Source organism: Rhincodon typus, chromosome 8, assembly GCF_021869965.1.
Source record: "Rhincodon typus isolate 14 chromosome 8, sRhiTyp1.1, whole genome shotgun sequence".
In the NCBI taxonomy this organism is placed as follows: Eukaryota; Metazoa; Chordata; class Chondrichthyes; order Orectolobiformes; family Rhincodontidae; genus Rhincodon; species Rhincodon typus.
The window spans coordinates 25,124,396-25,149,018 of record NC_063339.1 but is presented as its reverse complement, the minus strand read 5'-3'; the positions used below and the strand labels follow the sequence as shown (position 1 = coordinate 25,149,018).

The 24,623-nt window shown below is 39.8% G+C and overlaps 1 protein-coding gene across 1 annotated transcript in view; it reads left to right on the top strand.

Annotated features, from left to right (window-relative positions):
* The window catches only part of sgpp1b (sphingosine-1-phosphate phosphatase 1b), a 61,250-nt gene that overhangs the window by 28,291 nt on the left and 8,336 nt on the right, over window positions 1-24,623 (top strand). The window contains exon 2 of the mRNA XM_020514038.2: window positions 16,975-17,064. Within this exon, the coding sequence (XP_020369627.1) occupies window positions 16,975-17,064 (90 nt within the window). The remainder of the gene's footprint in view (window positions 1-16,974; window positions 17,065-24,623) is intronic.

Here is a 24,623-nt window from a genome sequence, read left to right as displayed (position 1 = left end):
CATTATCCATCAACAGATTCAAGATAGCCTTCTCTGTGGTTGGCTCTGTGACCTATTGCAACAGGAATTTATCCCTAATGCACTCTATGAATTAGTTATCACAGCTACGCTTTTCAACTTGATTAGATGAATCAACAGGAAGATTAAAGTCACCTATGATTGCTCTATTCTTCTTACGTGCTCCTATTACTTGTTGATTTACAGTCTTTCCCACAGAGTGGCTACTGTTGGGGGTCTGTACATGACTCCTACTAATGTCGTCTTTCCCTTTTTTTAACCTCCATTTAATGGACTCTACATCATCTGAGCCTAAAGTGTCTCACTCTTGTCATCACTTCACCTCTTATTATGTGCTACCCTACCACCTTTTCCATCCCTCCCATCTTTCTGAAAAGTCAAATATCCCTGAATGTTAAGTTCCCAGTTTTATCTCCCTTTAACTATGTAATCACTATAAGATCATATGTTTACCTCAATTTGTGCCAGCTGTGTTTTTTTTACCTTCTTTGGAATGCCTTGTGCATTAAGGTATTGAATTGTTGGCCATTGTTTGTGTTCAATCCCTGAGTGAGACTTGACAACGCATCTTGTGAGTCAGGCAAGTGTTACCAAGAGAGCATCAATACAATGTGGAGCTGGAGGAACACAGCAGGTCAGGCAGCATCAGAGGAGCAGGAAAGTCAACATTTCGGGATTATACCCATCAGTCATCCTGATGAAGAGTGTAAACCCGAAACGTCGACTTTGCTCCTATGCTGCCTGACCTGTTGTGTTCCTCCAGCTCCACACTGTATTGAATATGACTCCAACGTCTGCAGTTCTTGCTATCTCAAAGTTTCCAATTGACCCATGGCTGATGCTACAAAACATAACATGACTCCGTGGTACAGGATTACTCTCTTCCTGTCTGAGAACAATCTTCGGTCTTCATGTGGTTACTTAATTTCTGCAAATGCATCCTCTGGCAGGAATACAATGTGAACAGCAACATAACCTAACACTGAATATTCACGCAAACCAAAATAGTTGGCTTAAATCTCAAAGTTATTTTTTCTTCCAAACATTGTGTTAGTCATGGCCCAGTTAGTAACACTCTTGCCTCTGACTCTGGGTTTATGTTCCATTACAGAGACTTGACTACAAAAATCTAAGTTGACATTCAAACGAAGTATTGTGGAAGTGCAGCACTGAGTTGTATTTCAGATGAAGTATTAAATTTTTCTTCCAATGCATTTGGTTGTTACATTAAAATGTAGACCAATACATGTCTCAAGTGGATGCAAGGTACCACAGTGTTGCTCCACAATGACGTGGTTAATGTTTATTCAATTGACATCTCTTTTGGGAGAAATAAAAATCTGGTATGTATCATTTTGTTGGAGCTGATGTGTTACTAACATCACAGCAGAAAGTACACCACAGAAGTGTATTTATTGGCTGTAACGCTCTGTGGGATGTCTTGAGGTAGAGGAACGTGGTGTTTAAGTGTTTTCTCCTATGTGTGTAAGCACGTGAATCAACTGTCTATTGGAAGTATAAGAGCAAAGTTTCCTGTCATTCCCCACAGATATGTTCTGCTAGTTCCAGTATGAGTAATATGCTGCTGACTGATTACAAAGAGATACTTTGTGTGATGCCGTAAAAGCTGATTTTTAAAGCTGTGATGAGGACTTTAAGTGGCAAATAGTTTTCTGTTGAATCACTTTTTTTGTACTGCAGCACTTAGTTCAGAAGTTCCATTATAACTTCTCCATTTTTTGACTCTGGTGCACAATCACTTTAAACATTCAGTTTGTTCAGTCTAGGTGATTTTTCATCGTTCATGGGATGTGGTTATTGCTGGCTGGCACAGCTTTAATTGACTGTCCCTAATTGCCCTTGAAAAGGTGGTGATGAATTACCCTCTTGCTCCATTATAGTCTGTTTGGTGTAAATAGCCCCAAAATGCCATTAATTCCAGGACTTTGACCCAGTGATACTGAGTATGCAGTGACATTTCTAAGTCAGGATGTCAAGTGGCTTGCTCCCATGTATCTGTTGCCTTTCTCTTTCTAGATGGAAACGGTCATGGGTTTGGAAGGAGCTGAGGAGCCTTGATGAATTTTTGCAGTGCCTCTTATAGATGAAATACACTGCAGAGTAGTTTCCATCATTAGTAGAAAGAGTGAATGTTTGTGGATTTGGTGCTATTTGAATGGGTTACTCTGACCTTGATGTTGTTAGAGCTGCACTCATCCAAATATTCCATCACACTGCTGACTTGTGTCTTGTAGATGCTAGACAGATGTTGGAGAGATAGATCGTGAGTTACCTGCTGTGAAGACATAGCCTCTGACCGCCTCTTGTAGCCACAGTACTTGTATGACTAGTTCAGTTTAGTTTCTGAACAATGCTAGCCCCAAAGGTGTTGGCTAGTAAGGAATCTAGCAATGTCAGTGCAATTGAATGCCAAAGAAAGATGGTGAGATCCAGTCTTGTTGGGGATTGTCATTTCCTCATGTGGAGTAAATTTGACTTACTATTTGTCAGCCACATGTTGGATATTGTTCAGGTCTTGATGCATTTGGACATGGACTGCTTCAGTATTTTGAATGTCACACATGGTGCTGAACGTTGAGCAGTCAGCTGTGAATTCCTCTTCTGACCTTATGATGGAGGGAAGGTCATTGAAGCAGCTTGGGCCTAGGAAACTACTCTGAGGGCATCTCTTGCAGAGATGTCCTAGAACTGAGATGACTGACGTCTAACAATCATGACTATCTTGCACTGTGCCAGGTTTGTCTCCAACCAGCAGGGAGAGATTCCCCCTAATTCCCATTGACTTCAGTTTTGCTAGAGTTTCTTGACACCATTTTCTGTCAACTGAGAGTTTGATGTCAAGGAGAGTCACTCTCAACTCCCCTTAGCTTTAGAATTCAGCTCTTTTTTTAATTCCATGTTTTCCTCCTTTTCTTAGTTTTCTGGGACATCTAAACAGTGGCAGAAAAGGTGACAACGTGAAATTGCAATTCAGCCGTGTCGTAGTTTTCTATAAATTATTATCTTCAGAAATCCATCTCAAAATATCACACTCTATAGTTAACTGATTCAGGACACTATCAGTTGTTTTCCAACTGTTTTTTTAAATTAGTGTTGCATGCAAATTAATATTTTTATATTTCTTTGTCTTTCCCAAGAATTAAGTCGCAGTTTTGTGCACTTGTTGTCTTGTGTTGTGTAAAATATATCCCAGATCAGAATATTCATTACTTGTACTAATGTACTCCAGTAAAATGAAACAGGAGCAAGGTTCAATAGATTGCCATATTATCATTATCCCGATCCCATGTGAAAAGCTCACCTTGTAAGTTATTTCACATTGTGTATATGTTGACTAAGGCAGTAATTAAACATTAATTATTAACCAGTACCATACTTAGTTCCTTAAGTTTTATTGTTGCAAATTAAATGCACAGACTTTCAGCAGAGGTTGTAGTTTACAATTTTTGAATAAGAAGCTAAAAGCCAGAAACATTGGGATATCTACATAGTTGGAAAGTCTGGTTCTTAGTAAAATTCTGTATCTACCTTGAGATGCTAAATACAATGCCAAAGTAGTTTTTCTTGATAAAACTGGGATTCTTTCACTCAAGTTGAGTGGTTTTCCAAACCAACTTCCAACTTGCTCTGTGTTTAAAACAATAAGTACAATGGTTAACATTCCTTCCTTCTCCAAAATGCTCTCTGTGCGGTATAAGATACTAGCACATTCATGTTCTCAGGATTGATAGACTAAAGCACTGTGGAAGTGATCAACTATTTATTAGCAACAGATTTTGTCTTTGAGGGAAGTTTGGGAACAGCTAAGTGAATATGTTACCAGGTAACTTGTGCTTCTGCAACTACAGGAGATGCTTCCAACATCTGTTCAATTACAGAGCCTATAGCTTCATTGTCGGTGACAGTGTAGGGCTTGTATAATAGCTAGCACAACATAATTTTACACTACTGTCAGTATGTTTTAGCATTTTAAGTGCAAGCGTCTATCAAACTGTTAAATACAAATTTAACAATTTATCTATCTTATTGTAGCATCTTGGTGGTGCCCTGAAATGAATTGTATAAGCATTGACCAAAGGAGCTTTCGGAAAGAGCCCTTGTTCCCTTGAGCTGAAGCTGGAGAGTGGGTTACTGAAGAGAGGCAGGTTCAATGGCTACAAAGCTATCTTTTGGCACCAGCTTCCCTGTTCCAGTGCACAGGGGTGCGCAGTGATGACACATGAACCATTGACTTCCTGTTCCATTGCATTGGTCGTGGATTATGTGCCAGATAACCTAATTCTTTTAGTTAAAGAACAATATTGACCAATATACTGAGTAAATTCTGCATCTCCTTGAATGGTGCCATAGCCTCTATTTGTATCAATTTTAATGGTTTTTCAGATTATCAGACTGCATTTCGTCCAAACAACACTACTGACATTTTTTCAAGACTCCTTCTGTAATTTACAAAATGTCAACCCATATTGCATGCCAAATGGCCTACTCCTGCTTCTATTTATGATCCTATGTTTTTATATCAGCCAGAATGCACCTGTCCACATCAGGATTCTCAATTTGCTATATGCTAAATTGGACAAAATTGGCCTAGAGAGGATCTAATCATGTATTATTTTTCAATATTCCCATTGACCTCACTTTAAAAATGTTGAAATGCCTGCAAACATGGTAACATATTTGGTGACGTTTGGGTTTTACACTTGATATCTTGTGATTTTTTGCAACGTTGAAAATAGGAGATGTCAAAATGGAAAACATTATAAACATGTAACAGACGAGGGTCATTCGAATTTCAGTTCTTTTCAAATGTTTCAAACTAGTCGCGAGACTAGAGAAGAAAACCTTGTATTTCGATACACTTTCAACATGCCAAACAAAATCTGCCACCATCCTACTGATGTTAGGATGGCTGATTGAAGGCTTTGGGCAAAGTAGTTTTAATAATGCGATAGAGAAGAGAAAGGGGGAGGTTTGGTGTATGGGTTGAAGATACAGTTGTGATAGTGGAATTATTAAAATCCGGAATGCACAAGAAGCAAGGAAAGAGGAGATTTGATAGAGTAAAGAATTGTGGAATGTTTATAATACTGAAGGAGGTTGTTCAAGTCATTGTGAGAAACTGCTCCCACTGACAGGAAGGTCAGTAAGCAGAGGACAAAAATTGACAAAACTAGGGGGTGAAGATTTTTTAAATCTGTAGAGTTGATTGTTTCAATGCAATCCTAATCTCCCACGTTACATTCTCCTGGTCGGGGCTATTTAAAATTCTCTACTGTGCATGTCTCACCAGGCACCATGTCTCACTTCTCTATTGGCCTGGGCTCCTTGATTTACATAGGCACCTCATCAAGCAACTTCTTGACACTCAGATTCCAAATCTCTCTCCAAAATGAAATTCCTCTGACTCCACCACCATCTGTTATTGCTGCTCATTCAATTCTGGCATGTATCCCTTTTCGCATTTTTTATCCCCTTCGTACTGTCCCTTTGGTGCTAATGCATTCCATTGCATAAGTTGTAAGTTCTTGGAAGCTCCCACTTTGCTCCTTTTTGAAAACAATTCTTAAAACCAAACTTGGTCACCTAACACAATATCTGCTTATGTGGTCAATATCATACTTTGTTTTATAATGCTGTTACGAAGTAGCTTAAAAGGGTTATGTAAATATAGATGTGTATCTAACATGAAAGTCCCTCTTTAGACATTGCCCATTTCTGATCAATGTAATATTACCCATGTATGCTATCCACTGAAGTTTCACTGTTAGTGATGGATTCTCTTACATCTATTGCTCTGCAAGGGGAAGCAAAAGAATGAACCATGTTAGAAATTTAATTGTAATTAGGACATAGAAATTTAAACATCTGAAAAGCTCTCAATGTTTGGACTTTAATGTGACTGGGGGCTGTCAAAGAAAATTCAGTCTTGGGTATTGCAACTTCCTAGTTCTTAACTTTTGTTGATCTTAACCTTGATCAGTCATAAGCTCGGCAAGAACTGGAAATCCACTTTGTCGTCAGTGGAAGGTCATGAATTAATTATTGCTTTTTATACCAGTTGAGTGCTTCTAAAATGACATTTCATTCCTGGCGCATCAAAATCTTCTGTTTCCTAAAATTGAAGTGTCAAATCAGATTAGGAATGAGGAAGCAGTTCTGTTGTGAGAACAATACAAATGATCAAATTGTTTAGTGTATTTACATACCTTTTTTAATCAGCTTGGTCTGCATATGGTGACATTAGAATCTCCTGTTTTAGATTAATTGATTAGATGTAGTCTGCAGGGAAGTGTACCACCTGACTTTCACCTTGACTCATCAAAAGAGAACATTTGACTTGATAGCCATTCTTTTTCAGTAGTAAATATATTTTACCTTCTGATTGTAATATTCCCACCTTGGTGTTAGTATTGTCAGTGCATTGCAGGTAGAGTAGGGCAAAATAGTCCTCCATTGTAGAACCAGTGCAAATATTATACATGGAAGCAACTTTTCTTTAAAGTTGGAACACAGCTATTAACCATTTTGGTGGCAACATTGTATTATCTTCAGGGCAGTGCAGCTGCACCTTTGTTTATTCAAAGTCAGAGGGCACTGTGGATTAGTGCTGATATCGATGGACTGGTTATTTAAAGGTGTAAATGATTTACTTTTAATTCATGGTATGTGGAGTTTGTTGACTAGGCCAGCATTTATTGCCTATCCCTAGTTCCCCTGGAGAAAGTGCTGCCTTGAACTGCTGCAGTTCATTTGGTGTATATGCACCTACAATGTTATTAGGGAGGAAGTTCCACGATTTTGATTTAATGACACAAAAGGAACAGTGATATATCTACAAGTCAGGGTGGTGAGTACATTAGAGGGGACTTGCAGGTGATGGTGTTCCCATTTATCTGGCACCTTTGTTCTTCTAGATGGTCGTGGCTGTTGATTTGGAAGATGCTATTAAGAGCTTTGAACTTCAGTGTACTTTAGAGTTGTTGCGTACTGCTGTTAACTCATGCTGATGGTGGGGGAGTGAATATTTGTGGCTATTAATAAAGCCGATTTCTTTGTCCTGGATTGGTTTCAAGCCTCTTGGAGCTGCACTCCTCTTTGAATGCAGAAAATGCTAGAAATACTCTGGTCAGGCAGCATTTGCAGAGGGAGAAAGAGTTAATATTTTTAGGTATAAGCCTTCACCAGAATTCGTTTCAAACCTTGTACAAATTGAGCCGAAGGGCCTGTTTCCATGCTTTATGACTTTGGACAGTCCATGAACAACAGAAGTCAATGTGAAAGTAAACCAGAGTATACAGTACCGTAATGCCATGTTTAACGATCTCACAGTGGTGATATTGCTGCTGTGGTGTTTCCTGGTTTGGAAAACAAGCTTGTAAACGGTTTTTAGCTTGCTCATAAAATATATTTGTGGTTTTAGCAGATCTCTCTTTGATCTGAAGCAGTGCTTATCTTGACTTAATTATTTAGTTTATGGTTATATGTGTTGAATTGTTTCCTGGTGATCTTGGAAGATTATGGTGTTTGTAATAAGAGCAGCAGAATCACTAAAGTGGAAATTAGGTGGCAGTGCTTCACTTTCATACATAGTTGTGAAATGTGGTTGTTTAAAAAGAACTCAACATGGTTTCTTGCAAAACTAAAATCTTGGCCACAGAGAGTGCATCATCCAATTAATCTACAACTAAATGGGCTGAATATCTGTTTGGTGCATCCATGTAATGCTTAACATTAAAACCTTTTGAAATACACTTGTTAAACTTTTTATAGTCATTTTCTGGATAAGAGTGCATTGTAAAAGATGATTGATATGAGTTTGTTTAGTTTGCTGCTAGATATTTCATGTAACCTGAATGCACTGATTCATATTGATCTCCAGTTCCTTTCTAGCTTGAATAAAGATAGTGAGTGACCAGCTTCACGTGCAAGTGAGCCTCAGCAGTGAATATCAGTCAGGTATCATAACCAATCTTGCTCTTCCTCTTTATTTCAATTTTTTTTTGTTAATTTCCCCATGAGATCAGCTAACTTGATAAAGGTAAGAATGAGTATGCAATATTTCCAGTTTGAGATTCAGTTCTGTGCCAAATGAAACATTCAGTGATTTGAAGAGCCAAGGCCATTTGCTTGATATTTTGCCAGTTTTGGTCTTAGTCTGTTTTATTTCTCAAATTATTTTAATATTGACATGCTATCCTGTCTTCAGTCATCAACGTAACTTTGTACAAAACCTGATTTGGATATAGAATTTCACCAAGGCTCCACAGAGGAGAGCCCTGTTTGGTAGTACACTTCTTCAAACATTTTATTTAATTCTGCTCTTCAAAAGCATGTGTCAGCATGAGGATGTGGGCTTTGACTTCCAATTGTGTGGTCCGATATATTTCTTAAGTGTTCTGGACTTTAATTTGCCACTTTGTTATTTTGTATTTAGCAAATTCTGTTGCAGTTGGTAATGTTGTTTCTGGAAAACTTCAAAAACAGTCATACAGTTACAGGTATAACAGTGTGGAGCTGGAGGAGCACAGCGGGCCAGGCAGCATCCGAGGAGCAGGAAAGTGGATGTTTCGGGTCAGGTCCCGACTCGGGACCTGACTGTACTCCTCCAGCTCCACACCGCGCTATTTTTGACTCCAGTATCGGCAGTTTTACTATCTCTGATACAGTTACGCGTAAGTTCAGTGAAGGTTGGGTTCAAGTCAGGTGTCTGCATTCCTTTGAATGGTACTGGAATGTGTCCAAAGATATGTTTTGTTAAAAGCCACGTATGGCCCAAATGAAAGTAGGTGAGTAGTAGGGAAAGATAGATAATATATGTAGGATGTCATCAGAATTTGTGTGGTTGCATGACTTTTACTGTCTCAAGTGTTACTGGTAATTATTTAATCAATATGTATAAACACAGCAATTCTACTGATTTTTTTAAGCTTTTGTTTATAAAATAGGGGTGGATCAGGATGCTCTTGACAAGTGAAGTATTTGTCCTTATCTGGAACGAGTAAAATCCAGTCATGGGGGACTGTAAATGCAGACATTTGTAATTATGAAATTGCATCAAGTCAAACTTTGTTTCTACACTCCCGTGCAAATATGCCACAGTGAGCAGCTGTATGAGTGCCAATTTTTTTCTTTTCTGAAAAATTACATTTGGCTTTTAATTGCATGTTGTTCTTTGTTAGACCTAGTCATACGGTTTTCTATAAGGAGCATTTACGGAATCTTGAATGACAGCAAACATTCATGTGTTGATGCATGGAATAACACTTAATCCTGTCAGTGGTAAGAATAATATTGGAAATCGTAAGTAGAAGGTGGAAAAACATCCAGAAATGAAAAAAATATAATCAAGTTGCATGGATTATTAAAATGAGAAGTGTAGAGTAATACGGTAGATGCATATTGAGGGCTGCAGAACGGAGGAATTAATACAGTCAGAGTAAACAATTGCAGGCAAGTAGCAGAATATGACTACCTTAGCTGGTATTCTAATCAGAGTAAGACAAGAAAATTCGATAATCAGTGTGTGAAAAGATGAACATGGGGGTCCCACAAGGTTCATTAATCAAAAAGGGAGGAATAGCGTGGTAGTAATGTACCTGGACTATCAATCCAGAACCTCAGGGCAATATTCAGGGGATATAGGTTTAAATCCCACCATGGCAGACAATGGTGAAATTTGAATTCAGTTTAAAAAAAAAAGTCTGGAATAGGTAGCTAATGATGAACATGTAATCACTGATGATGGTTGTTTTAAAAAAAAAACATGTGGTTCACAAATGCACTGTAGGGAAGAAAATCTGTCCTTACCTGGTTTAATCTACATAGACTGCAAACCCATATCAGTGTGGTTGACTCTTAAATGTCCTCTGGACAATAAATGCTGGCTGAGCCAGTAGCGTGTATATCCTGTGAACAAATGGGTGAAAAAATTTACAGTGACAATTTGGGCTTGAGTCAATTTTATTATGAAGTTTGCAGATCAGACTGTACCCACCAATATTGAGTAATGTTGAGGGGGTCTGCAACAATTTTTTTTTTCCCTTTTTTTAAATCCATTCATGAGATATGGGCATTAGTGGCTGGGCCAGTATTATTGCCCATCACTAATTATTCTTGAAAGTGATGGTGACTTTCCATCTTCAACCCATGCATTCCATTTTATGTAAATACCATCTTAATGATAGGGATGGAATTCCAGGATTTTGATCACGTGACAGTGAAGGAATAGCAAGATATTTAGTGGCACGGTGGCTCAGTGGTTAGCACTGCTCCCTCACAGTGCCAGGGACTGGGTTCAGTTTCACCCTTGTGCAACTGTCTGTGTGGAGTTTGCACGTTCTCCCATGCCCACATGGGTTTCCTCTCAGGTGCTCTGATTTCCTCCCACAGTCCAAAGGTGCGCAGGTTCGGTGGATTGGTCATGGGAATTACAGGGTTAGGGTAAGGGGGATACGTCCGAACGTGTGCGAGCTAAGTGGATTGGCCGTGTGTTTGGGCGGCATGGTGGCTCAGTGGTTAGCACTGCTGCCTCACAGTGCCAGGGACCTGGGTTCAATTTCACACTTGTGTAACTGTCTGTATGGAGTTTGCACATTCTCCCCGTGTCTGCGTGGGTTTCCTCCGGGTATTCTGGTTTCCTCCCACAGTCCAAAGATGTGCAAGTTAGGTGGATTGTCTGTGCTAAATTGCCCATAGTGTTCAGGGATCTGTAGATAAGTTGGGTTATAGGGTGGGATGCTCCAAGGGTCGGTGTGGACTTGTTGGGCCGGAGGGCCTGTTTCCACACTGTAGGGATTCTGTGATACTTCCTGCGTTAATGAATTCCACAGGCTCTCTCCACTCTTTGGGTGAAGAAATGTCTCCTCATCTGTATACTAAATGGTCTACTCCGAATCCTCAGACTGTGACCCTTGGTTCTGGACACACCCACCATGGGAGCATCCTCCCTGGATCTACCATGTCTAGTCCTGTTAGAATTTTATAAGCCTCTGAGATCCCTCCTCATTCGTCTGAACTCCAGCGAAAACAATCATAACCTAGTCAATCTCTCCTCATACGCCAGTCCCACCCATCCCCGGAATCAGCCTGGTAAACCTTTGCTGCACTCCCTTGAGAGCTAGAGCATCCTTCCCAGAAAAGAAGACCAAAACTGCACACGATATTCCAGGTGTGGCTTCACCAAGGCCCTATGTAACTGCAACAATCCATCCCTGCCCCTGTACTCGAAACCTCTCGCAATGAAGGCCAACATACCATTTGCCTTCTTTACCCCCTGCTGCATCTGCATACTTACCTTTAGTGACTGGTGCACAAGGACACCCAGGTCCCTCACATTTTATCCAAATTACACTGCATTTGCCATTGATTTGCTCACTCGCCCAACCTGTCCAGATCATGCTGAAGCATCACTGCATTCTTGTCACAGTTCACCCTCCTACTCAACTTCATATCATCTGCAAACTTTAAGATGTTACAGTTTCTTCCCTCATCCAAATCATTAATATATATTGTAAAAAAAAAACAGACTAGATGAACTGAATGGCCTACTTTTGTCCTTGTCTTACGGATGGTGTCAAGCATTCGGGAGTCCAGAGATCTGTCACTTGCTTAAGGATTCCTAGCCTCTGGCTTCCTCCATAGCCACAGTACTGATATGGCATGTCAAGTTCTGTTTTCTGGTCAATGGTTTCTCTTCCCTGACCCCACCACTGCCGCCCCCCCCCGCCTGGATTTTGACAGTGAAAGTAATGCTATTACCAGTCAAGGGGTGACTATTAGATTCTTTTGGTAGAAATGGTTGATGTCTGACATTGTGCAGTGTAAACAACCCTGACCCTGGATGTTGTTTGGACATGGACTGCTTCAGATCAGAGGAGTTGCAAATGGTGCCAAGCATTGTACAATAATCAGCAAACATCCTTTTTTGTGACTTTGCTAGAGGGAAGGTCATTGATAAAGAAGCTGATGACTGGGCCTAGTGTGCTTTTCTGAGAAAAGCTTACACAAATTGGTACTGAGATGACTCTTTCAGCAATTAGAACCATCTTTGCTGTGACTCCAACCACCATAGAGATTCCCCCTAATTCCCATTGACTTCATTTTTGCTTGCATCCTTCTCATCACAACAGTAATGTGACCTTAATGTCAAGGGTAGTCAATCTGTCTCACTTCCAGAATCCAGCTCGTCTGTTCACGTTTGAGCCAAACCTGTAATGAGGTCAGGAGCTTAGTGGTCCTGGAGGAACTCAAAATTGGCATTACTGGCCAGGCTATTGCTAGGTAGGTATTGTTGATGACCTCTTCCATCAATTTATTAATGATTGCAAGTAGGCTGGTGGGGCTGTAATTGGACAGGTTATATTTGTCCTGCTTTGATGCGTAGATACCAGTGTTGTGTAGCTGTACTGGAACAATATTCTAAGGTTATGGTAAGTTGTGGAACACACAGCTTCTGTATTATTGCCAGAAGCTTATCGGGATCCACAGACTTTGCATTATTTCATGCCTTTAACCATTTCTGAATATCACGTGGAATGAGTCAAATTGGCTGAAGGCTGACATCTGCAATGTTGGGGACTTCTGAGGCTGAGATGAATCATCCATTTAGCACTTAGAGTCATAGAGCCGTACAGCATGGAAACAGACCCTTCAGTCCAACTCGTCCATGCCGACCAGATATCCTAAATTAATCTAGTCCCATTTGTCAGCATTTGGTGCCTAATGCTCTAAGCCCTTCCTATTCATATACCCATCCAGATTCCTTTTTAAATATTGTAATTGTACCAGCCTCCTCCTCTGGCAGCTCCTTCCATTCATGCACCACCCTCTGTGAAAAAGATGCCCCCTTAGGTCCCTCTTAAATCTTTCCCCTCTCACCTTAAACTTATGCCTCCTAGTTTTGGACTCCCCTGCTCTGGAGAAAAGACCTTGGCTATTCACCCTGTCCATGCCCCTCATGATTTTATAAACCTCTATAAGGTCATCCCTTGGCCTCTCATGTTCCAGGGAAAATAGCTCCAGCCTCTCCCTATAGCTAAAACCATCCAACCCTGGCAACATCCTTGTAAATCTTTTCTGAGCCCTTTCAAGTATCACAACATCCTTCCTATAGCAGGGAGACCAGAATTGCATGCAGTATTCCAATAGTTGGCTAACCAATGTCCTAAACAGCCACAACATGACCTCCCAAATCCTATGCTCAGTGCACTGACCAATAAAGGCAAATATACTAAGTGCCTTCTTCACTATCCTGCCTACCTGGGACTCCACTTTCAAGGAAACATGAACCTGCAGTCCGATGTCTCTTTGTTCAACAGCATTCCCCAAGACCTTACCATTAAGTGTATAAGTCCTGCCCTGGTTTGACTTTCCAAAATGCAGCACTTCACATTTATCTAAATTAAACTTTATCTGCCACTCCTCGGATTATTGGCCCATCCAATCAAGATCCCGTTGTACTCTGGGGTAACCACCTTCTTCACTGCCTAGTACACAAAGGTTGTAAGGAGAAACCAGGGAACTGTAGACATGAGTGATTTCGGTTGTGGGTAAATTGTTGGTGATTATAAAAAAAAAATGGGATTTATGAACATTTTAAAGAGGCAAAAATTGATTAAGGATAATCTTGATTGAGTTTTTTGAGGAAGTTACCAAAAAGATTGGCAGGGCAGTAGATGTTTATTTGGATTTTTAGTAAAGCCTTTGACAAGGTTCTGCATCATAGACTAAATTAGTAAAGTTAAGTCACATGGGATTCTGGGTGAGCTTGCTGCTCAGATACATAATTGGCTTAATGGCAGGAAACAAGTAGTGGAGGAGGATTGCTTTTCATGCTGGAGGCCTGTGACCAGCGGTGTTCTACACAGACTGGTTCTAGGTCCTCTTTTGTTTGTCATTTATATAAATGATTTGGATGAGAATATAGAAGGCATGGTTAGTAAGTTTGAGGAAGACACCAAAATTGGTAGCATAGTAGACAGTGAAGAAGGTCTTCTAAGATTACAAAGGGGTCTTGATCAAATGGGTCAGTGGACTGAAAAATGGCAGATGGATAAATGCAAGTACTTGCATTTTCGTACAACATACACGGGCAGGATTTATCCAATTAATGGTAAGGCTTTCGGTAGTGTTGTAGAACAGAGGAACCTGGCGTGCAGGTATATAACTCTTTGAAGTTTGCTTCACATACAGACAAGGTGGTTTTCTTCATTGCTCAGTCCTTTGAGTATAGGAGTTGGGAAGTCATGTTGAGGTTATAGGATATCGGTGAGGCCTCTTCTGGAATACAGTGTCCGATTTTGGTTGCCCAATTATAGGAAGGTACAATCAAGCTGGAGAGGGCTCTGAAGAGGTTTACCAGGATGTTGCTGGGTATGGAAGGTTTTGAGTTATAGGTGCGATAGGCTGGGACTTCTTTCATTGGAGCATAGGAGGTTGAGAGGTGACCTGCTAGAAGTTTATAAAATAATGAAAGGTATAGGTAGAGTAAATGGTAGTTGCCTTTAAAGACTAGGGGCACATTTTTAAGTTGACAGGAGAGAGATTTTTAAAATGAACATGAGACAAATTTTTTACACCGGGTGGTTCGCATGTGGAATGAACTTCTGAGGAAGTGGTAGATGCAGGTACAATTACAACATTTAAAAGACATTTGGATAGATAAATGAATAGGAAAGGTTTGGAGGGAATGGGCCAGGAGCAGGTAGGTGGGACTAGTTTAGTTTGGGATTATATTCGGCATGGGCTGATTGGACTGTAGGTTCTGTTACCATGCTATATGATTCTATAATTCTGGAATCTTCGATTACGGTTTCATCTGCAAACTTACTAACTGTACCTCCTATGTTCACATCCAAATTATTTATATAAATGACAAAGCGGTGGACCCAGCACCGATCTTTGTGGCATACTGCTCGTCACAAGTCGGAAAAGCACCCTCCACCGCCACCCTGTGTTTTCTACCTTCAAGCCAGTTCTGTATCCAAATGTTTATTTCTCTCTGTATTCCATGTGATCTAATCTTGCTAACCAGTCATGAGAAACCTTGTTCAATGCCTTACTGAAGTCCATAGAGATCACATTCACTGCTCTGCCTTCATCAATCCTGAGCTTTTTGAAGTAGTAACAAGATCAAGTTAGTCAGAGACGATCTCAATAAATCTTCAATGTGAAAGTGAAACTTTGTCCCCAGAAAGACTGTGTGGTGATCACTTGTGCTGACACAGTCATGGGTGGATGCATTTGTGATCAAGTATGTTTTACCTTCTTGGCTCTCTCGCCACCCTCTGCAGATCCAGCCATGTCTTTCAGGATTCAACACATGAATAAAATTGCAAAATGGCAATGTAATTGCACTTTTTTTTCATTCACCCATGGAATATGGGCATCTGTCTAGAGCAGCATTTATTGCCTAGCCCTAATTCCCTAGACTGTGATGTGGGTCTGAAGTCACACATCGGCTCGACCAGGTCAGGCTGACAGATTTCCTTCCTTTAAAGGATAGTAGTGAATCAGGTGACTTTTTTTTTGATGATCGACATGTATTATGTTCTCATCGTAGTCTTTTTTTATTCAGATTTCACCGTCTGACGTGGAGTTTCGAATTACTGGTCCAGTGACACTACCACTGTCTCCCCTTTTACAAATCACTGACTAATACAATGCAGGTTTAATGTACTTTTATTTATAAACTAAAAATAAACATGAGAAATTACAGGGTTTTATCTCTAGAGAGGTCAAAGTAAAAAGTATTGTATTGAATCTAAATTAGATCATACTGCATATAATTCTGGCTATTCTATAGTGCAAGATGGTGGAGGCAGTGGACAGGGTGCCTAAAATGTACAGGCTTAAGCTTGACTTGAAGGGTGTTACCAATCAGTGAAAAATGCATGAGCAGCAGCATCCCTTTTCTAACTGCGTAGTATTTGGCAAAAGTAGGGAAATGGAATTTGAATTGATTGTTCCATTAAGGAATTCACGCTAGCGCAGGTGTGGTGGCTTCTTGCTATAATTTGTGTTCAAATCGGTGGTTTGCTGCTATTTTCAACATTAACCAAAATAGATAAGTTAACGGTGCAGCACAATCACAAATTGAGGTTGGTTTTAATTTTATAACTTTAATTGCACCTGTGTAGTATAATTATTTTTAAAGAACTTGTGTATGTATGACCAGCTTTCTTTGTGAATATCTGGTTGCGTTATTCTTTATGGGCGGACAGGTTATTCTTGTAGCCTACTTTTTAGGTGGTGATTTGACAAATTGTGATTTTTGAGTGATGTGTAGAAAGATGGTCATATCCCTCTATTTGAAGAATTGGAGAAATATTACTGTGACCTTTTTTTTTTAATCTGTTAGTGCTGGTTTTGCACTCTTGCCAAAGCTGTAAATGATATGATACCACTAACACTTGCTACCTTTTTCTCCCAACTTCCCAGCCATCTGTGACAGGATAGCCCTATTAGAAAATAATCTATTATAAAGTACTGCTTTGAGTAATATAGCTGAAGAGCATTCTTTATAAACAGTCTTTTGAGGTCTCTTGAAAATGACTGAACCCATTCTATACTTCATAAAGTCTTTAGTGCGGAAACCTGTGCTGATGTCCACTGTGTTTTTACAAAAACAGATATTGCTGGAGAAAGTCAGCAGGTCTGGCAGCATCTATGAAGAGAGAAAACAGAGTTAATATTTTGAGTCCAGTGACCCTTTTTCATAACATTCTGAAAAAGGGTCACTGGACTCAACATTAATTTTGTTTCTGTCTGTACAGATGCTGCCAGACCTGCTGACTTTCTTCAGCAATTTGTTTTTAAGATTTTCAGCATCTGCAGTTGTTTTATTCAAACATGTTTATGAAGTAGGCTTATTGTGGCTTGAATAAGCACATTATTTGGTTACTTTTTCATTCCTAATTCTTGGAAAATTTTTTTCAGTATCCATATGCATTTGGACTACTCCTGGCTTCAAGCTGGTGTATCCTTGTTTGCCTCAGCCGACTCTACATGGGGATGCATTCTATTCTGGTGAGTAAATCGTGAGATTTTGAACCATATTACTTTTTGATTATGGAAATTCACTAGCTTAATAAGTTTGAAGTATAAAGCATCAATTACTAAGCACCCACACCCATGGCTGGTATTGTTACTGTTTACCAACTACCATATCCTTGAATGTTCAACCTTCAATGAAGTTCTGGATAGACCACTCCTCCCAAGGAAACCTAAGGGATTTCCAATAAGGTATATATTTTTCCCTTTTAATATTAATTCTACGTAATGGTATGGATTAATTCATTCCTTACCTGTAGTGGTATCACCGAATAATCCGTGCCTGATAGCATGTGGTAAGTAGTTTCAGCTGCATGTTTGGTAAATTTTTGTTACCACATCATTTTGCCCTTGATTTGAAATTGCAGTGAGTATCTGCTTAGTACTGCAGGTATTGTTGCTTTAAAATAGCAATTGCATAATGCAGTTTGTAGAATAGACAAGAATTATGGTTAAACCACCATTGGCTGTTTTCATCAGATACAGGTAGTTCTCCTACAACGTGATAGTTGATTTCTTGCATGACCTCGCACTACAGAAAATCGCTACAGTTGAAAGTTTGCATTATCCAAACAGCGTCCACTATTCATCAATTGTGTTACAGCCAATTCACGTTAACAAAACACATGTTATTGCAGAACTACCTGTGTTTAATGTGCCTGAAAATTGCTAGATCATTCATCCAGCATAAACAACATCCTGGCAATGGTGTACTTACACTGGAAACCTCCAAGTAAACTTTGTCTTTGTTCACTCGTGCTAAGATCTACAGTGTCCTTGGAAATGCACAAACGGAACATTGAATGCCTACTATTTGTCGTTAAGGTGGTAATGTTGGTGCTCTTTGACGCAATTGAAGTGGAAATCAAGTTTTTTTTTCTTATTGTGCCTATAACAAAATTTAGTATTCTGATTTTACAGAATGTTTCTCTTCCCGTTTCTCCAACCTGTATGTGCTTGCTTCTGGAAAATCATTATTGAGACTGTCTGTATGTGTACACGCATGTGCACATGACCATAGGGCACTGAAGCTAGTTATACAATGATGCTTCTCCTGATCTGGAAAACTCTGCATTAGCTGGGTTTGAGTCTGGGCAAATTTATAGCCTGTTTAGTTCACTATTGTTTCCTGTAGTCATTAAGCCATCAAAGACACAGCCTACTTTTACACTGTCAAAATTGCATTCACCAGGTCGTCAACAATGTCTTGGCAATGCAGCTGTAGTTATCATGCTGTTGCTTTAACACTGAAGAGTGGTTCTGTTTTGAAAGCAAGTGCACAACAAATACTTTTCAGTTGAACCTTGTATATTCAGATCTAGGGATTAATAGTTTCAAACTTGTCACCTATTTTTGCCTCCTGGCCCTGTAACAGATGCTGTTGTGCATTTGGCTGTTAGCATTTTGATGCACCAGAAACCAGCATCACTCCACCTGCCACACAGCCTGGAAACCTGGGCTTCTTAGTGTTGAATAATTGTTGCATGCATGTAAAAACTAGCTTGAGCAATCATTAAGGCTTTCTCCTCTCATTTTCTTACGTGGATAATGATTTAGGACTTGGTAGTGGTGTTGGCTTTGTAAAACCAGTAGCATTTTACGATTCCAAAAATCATTTTAATGATATGGTTATAAAGTCATAGAGTCATACAGCATGGAAACAGATCTTTCGGTCCAACCAGTCCATGCTGACCATGTTCCCAAACTAAACAAGTCCCATCTGCCTGTGCTTGGCCCATATCCCTCCAAGCTTTTTGTATTCGTGAACTCTCCAGGCATCTTTTAAACATTGTAACTGCACCTTATCGAGTTTGAACTGGTCACACAAAAGTGGGGTGAAACTGTGCAGAGATCTAAACATGAATGTGACTTTTAAATTGAGGGCCTAATCGAATTAGGAGCCAATGTTGACAAGCAGAGTTAACTCGTGAGCCAGTCATGCACTGTAAAATGCAGATACGAAACTTTGAAGTTTGTGAAGGATGGAAGTTGATCATAGGAGTGGTGGAATTGCTCAGTTTGAAAGTGACAAAAGGGTTTCAGTGGTGGATAGGCTGAAGAAAGGGAGGAATTGACAAATGAAGGCAGAAGTGGACAGTCTCTGTGATGGAAGATATACGGAGTTGAAAATTCAGCTAAGTGCCCATTAGAGCATTGTGACTGCAATCTGATTCACCCAGGATGATGCTTGTGAAGGAGCTGGCACCTGCCATGAGAGTACAAAGTTAATTGTGAGTACTGAAGACAAAAAGGTTTCAGTTTTCCCAATGATTAATGAGCAGAAATTGCTGCAAGTCCAAGAAAAGCCGGCATTGAAGAAAGTTAAGAGCTCTCATGGTAATTGTGCAGAAGTAGGAAGAGAAACCAGTGCTGAAAATTTAGCCGGTTTGATATTAAAAGTGGCAGAGTTTTGAGAATCAAGTATTTTCTCAAATTATATTGTTTATAAAATTGTCAAGTTTTTTTTGTATTTCTTGCTCTGAGTTTTCTTAGGGAACAATACACAGGCAAGTGACAGACGGAACTGAGCTTATGCAACACATGAGATGGAACATGCTCATTTTTATTCTTTCCCCTTTTGCCTCTTCTTTCTCCTTTCTTATTTATGTTCTTGTTTTTTATGTGCTGGGTTTTTCTGATTCATTCTGACATCATCTCTCTCGCTCTCTCTCGCTCTCTCTCGCTCTCTCTCGCTCTCTCTCGCCTAACTACACTATACCGCGCCTGTCTACAGGATGTAATAAGGCATTAACTGTCGAAGTGGTTAGAGAGAAGAATATGCTGAGTAAATTTCAAAGACTGAAAAACACAGCTAAGATTTTAGATGTTTAAGACTTTGGAAACGGGAGGTTGGAACTAGGGCAATAGTTTGGAAGTGTGTGTGATGCCTGTTCTTCAAATGGAAAAGGGGCAGCACCAGAGAGGACCATTGTACGTTATCAGCTAATGTGAAGGTCTGGAATGGAAGTGGGGAAGACAGCAGCTCATTGCAAATGCATTCAAAGTAGGAGGGTGGGCTCATTGACCAGATAAACTTGGATTAGGAAATGGGAGGGGAAGGAAGAGAGACTAAGCAAAGGCATAAGTTGTGTGTGGCGCCAAGGACATTTAGAGATTAGGGAAATTTTCAAAGCTAATTTAATGAATAGGTAACCATACAGGTTGCACATACAGAATGCCGTGTAGGAGACTACTAGGTATAACATTAGGTAAAAATCAAACAAATTGCAAGGCTGCCATACAATGAACTGTAGAGTTGGCCAAGGAAACCACCAGTCCAACAAATGTTAAGAGCAATAGCCCTTTTTTTTATCAGTAGCAATAGATCAGTGGATCACACATCACTGAAGCTGGTTATAGAATGTGAATCCCAGGGCCACAGCACTGTCATTTGCCGTTAATGCACACCTGGAGGTGTTTCTTCTGGGCAAAGTGATAGCCTGACAATAATTTATGGCATTTCTGTTTTTGTTTTAAAATGTAAACAGGTTGCACTTACTCTTCACTGCAGACCCCAGAATATGTCTGTGATTTCTGCTTCACTTTTACAGTATTAACGTTGCTTCTAGTTGTGATCCATGTACTGTCTTCCCTTGAAAATAACACAGAACATTAAAATAAAAACCAAAAGAACTGCGGATGTTCTATATTTGACAAAAATAGAAATTGCTGGAAAAGCTCAGTAGGTCTGGCAGCATCTGCGGAGAGGAATCACAGTTTACATTTTGAGTCAAATGATCCTTCCTCAGACGAATTGTCTCCACAGATGCTGCCAGACCTGCTGAGCTTTTCCAGCAATTTCCAGTTTTGTCTCAGAACATTAAAATGTCCTTTTGACTGCATTGTGATATTGTAGAGTAATAATATTGACATTTAGACACAATTTTATAATGTAAACAATGTTTTTCAGGTGTTTGCCTTTCACTTGGGTTGGGCAGCAAGTATTGTAAGGGGTAACTATGACTGTAAAATTATTTAACTACCTTTTGCAGTCATCTATTTCTAAGCACATTAATATTCATTGTGCTTGCTGCTACATGGGGTCCAGTTCCAAGATTTTATCGCACCAGTAGATTCAATGTTGTGTGATTTAATAGATTTGGTTAGGGATGTCATGTGCAATTGTACAAAAAGATGAGGAAAGATATGCACAATGCAGATTTAAGGAGTTTGTTCTCCTTTTTGATTTATTTTTAAATTTATTATTTTAAAATTTATTTTGAATCAAAAGCGCACGCCCATCCTATTTTTTTTACATGCGTAATTTGGAGAAGGATAAGACCTTTTTATTTCTGTGCACACTATCGATGGATAATAAAACATGCTGATAACCTATAATCTCCAATGCCGGTGACATTGACATCAAGTGTATATTAATAGTATTTAACAACAAGGAATACTTTCTGTATCCACTCTGCCAAAACCTTTTATAATTAAAAGCCTTTTTTAGGTTACTCCCTCAGCCACTGCCTTTTCAAGAGAGAAGAGACTTAGCTAGTCGATCTATATCTTTGTATACCAATACAGATCTGGTATCATCATTATTTGTTTATCATTCTACTTTCTCAGTTCCTCTACATCCTTTACATAACATAGCAACCAGTATGGTGCACTGTATTATAAATGGTTCAATACAGCTTCAACATAACTTACCTACTTCCAATCCTATCTCTCTCGAAATAAAGTTTTGTACTTGGTTAGCTTTTCTTCTGCTCACTTTTCATAAATTCAAATTGTATATTTATGCTCCAGGATTCTTTTTCTTCCTCCACAACATCTAGACTACTAAGATTACTTTGCAAGTAATATGTGACCTTCCTATTCTTCCAACCAAAAATATATTATACATATTTGAACTTCATTTGGCAATTATTTGTCCGTTCTGCAGCATTACTAATAAAATAACTTCCACACTCCCCTTAGGTAGATTTTCTATGATTCACCATCTTCCAAGTCAAGAAGTTCCTTTGCGTCTTAGTCTTAAATGACTTGCCTTTTATTCAGATTCTTTTGTGGTTCTAGGTCTCTCAGCCACGAAAACATTCTTTCTGCTTCTATTCTGTCTGTGCTTTTAAGAATTTAAGTTTCTATGATATTGCGTTTATTCTTTGAAGTTTATTCTTTCCTTTTATAGGGCAGTTCCAATATCCCAGGATCAGTCTCGTGAACCTCCACTGCCTTCTCATTAAGGCGTGGTGTAGCCTTAAGCAGGGGGACTAGAACTGCACGCATTCCTCCAGGTGTGGTTTAGCCAGCCTTAGAATCGTAGAATTTTACAGTACAGAAGGAAGCCATTCAATCCACTGTCTGTACCAGCTCCCAAAAGAGCCATCCAGCTAGTTACATTCTCCGGCCCTACCTCTGTAAGTCCCCTAAATTCATCACGTTTTGAATATATCCAGCACTCTCTTGAAAGATTTTTGACTTCTACTTTTCCATCTCATTTCTCGTTTCCTTCTCATGTCTCCCTGTTCGGTTTTCTATCCCCCGCCACTATAATTTAGACAGTAAAATGCCCCGTAGGGATTTTGGCCCTAATCCAGCTGGGATGCAACCTGTCCAGCGTGTACGTGTCCAATTTTCCCCAGAATTAGTCTTAATGCCTCAGGAAATTCTATCTCTCCTATGCCTTCAACAATGCATTCAACTGTTCTATTCTCATATTGCTGATCTCGCTAGCAGACTGCGTTAATCAAAGGATTATGCACATTTGAGATCCTGCTTTTAAGTTTATACACCAGCTACTTATATTATATTAGGACCTCATCCCTCTTTTTACCCATAGTCTATGATGTCTGGCTGTTCATCCTCCCCCTTCAGAGTGTATGACCTTTCAGCTATTCAGTGACAGTCATGATCCTGGTACAAGGAAGATAATATACCATTCCGGTGTCATGGATACAGCTGCAGAAATGTCTATCTGTTCCCCTTATGATAGAATCCCCTAACAATTGACACTCCACACCCACCCCCCGCACCCATATTTTTTTTCTGTCTACCTCGTAGGCAGCGGAGCCACTTGTGCCGTGGGTCTTGTTGCATTTCCCTCAGAAACCATCTCCCCAGCATCTCCAAAACAGAAAATCTGTTAGAGAGGGAGGTGAACCGAGGGCAGTCCTGCACTATCTGTCTAGTACTTTTACTCTGACTTGATTACCTACTCTGTCTGCAGCTTTGTGAATGTTCCACAATGACTCCAGCTACTGGCCCTGATCTGAAATGCAGGGCTGCATGGAAATGTTTCATGCACGTGGAAGTGCCCCAGACTTAACATCTCATACAGGAGCAACATTACACATGGATAACCTTGTGCCCATCCCTGATTGCCCAAAAATTAAGTGTCAGTTACATTGCTATGAGTCTGGAGTCGCATGTAGGATGGCAGATACCTTTCCTAAAGGGTATTAGTGATAATGCAACAATCAATATTTGCTTCGTGGTCATCATCCGGATCTTGATTCCCAACTTTTTAAAAATTGAACTTGCGCTCTATTATTTCTGCCGTGGTGGGTTTCAAACCTGAGTCTCCAGAACATTACTTGGGTCTCTGGATTAATAATCAGCAATAATACTACTAGGTCACCACCACCTTTCTACTTTAAATACTACTAAATCTAAACCAAATACCAGCAGCAGCTGCTCAATAACCAATCAGTTCTCAACTTTTCTGTGATGTCACTTGGCTTTTTTTCTAATATGCCTCAGCTGCCAAGTCAGGTCTGATTTTGCAGCCCTGTTTTTCTCCCAGACTGCGGGTAAGTCTCTCGTTTCTTTTTTTAAAAAAAATTTCATATTTGTCAAATGTGATTTCCCCTTCATATATATCTGTGTTGCATACACCCAAATATGCAATTATTTTCTAAGTATCCAATAATCATATACTATATAATAGATTCTGATATTTTCCTTACTGCAACAATCTTTTTTGTGTTTCTTGCTATTTTACTTTTTTTATTCTCTCTTCGTTTATTAGTAGTACGTCAGGCTTAACAGGCCTGTCGTATGCAGTTTTCTCCCTTCCTTAAACAGTGAGGCTGCATTTGCAACCTTCCAATCTGCAGGCATCATTGCAGAATTAATAGAATTTTGAAAGATTGTTTGCAAGTGCATCCACTGTTTGCACCCATCTGTTTTGGTGCTCTCGAGCATGAAGGTCATTGAATTCCAAGGATTGGTCAAATTCTAGTCCAATTAACAAGATCCTTGGATTTTAATTATTTCAGAGACTTCTGTCTTCCTGTGCAATTTTGAACTAACTAAACCAGCTCTCTAAAATGGAATCAGAGATAGTAGGAACTGCAGATGCTGGAGAATCCGAGACAACAAGGTGCAGGGCTGGATGAACACAGCAGGCCAAGCAGCATCATAGGAGCAGAGAGGCTGACGTTTCGGGCCTAGACCCTTCATCAGAAAAGGGGGAGGGGAAGGGGGTTTTGAAATAAATAGGGAGAGAGTGGGAGGCGGATAGAAGAGGGATAGAGGAGAGGATAGGTGGAGAGGAAACAAACAGGTCGAAGAGGCGGGGATGGAGCCAG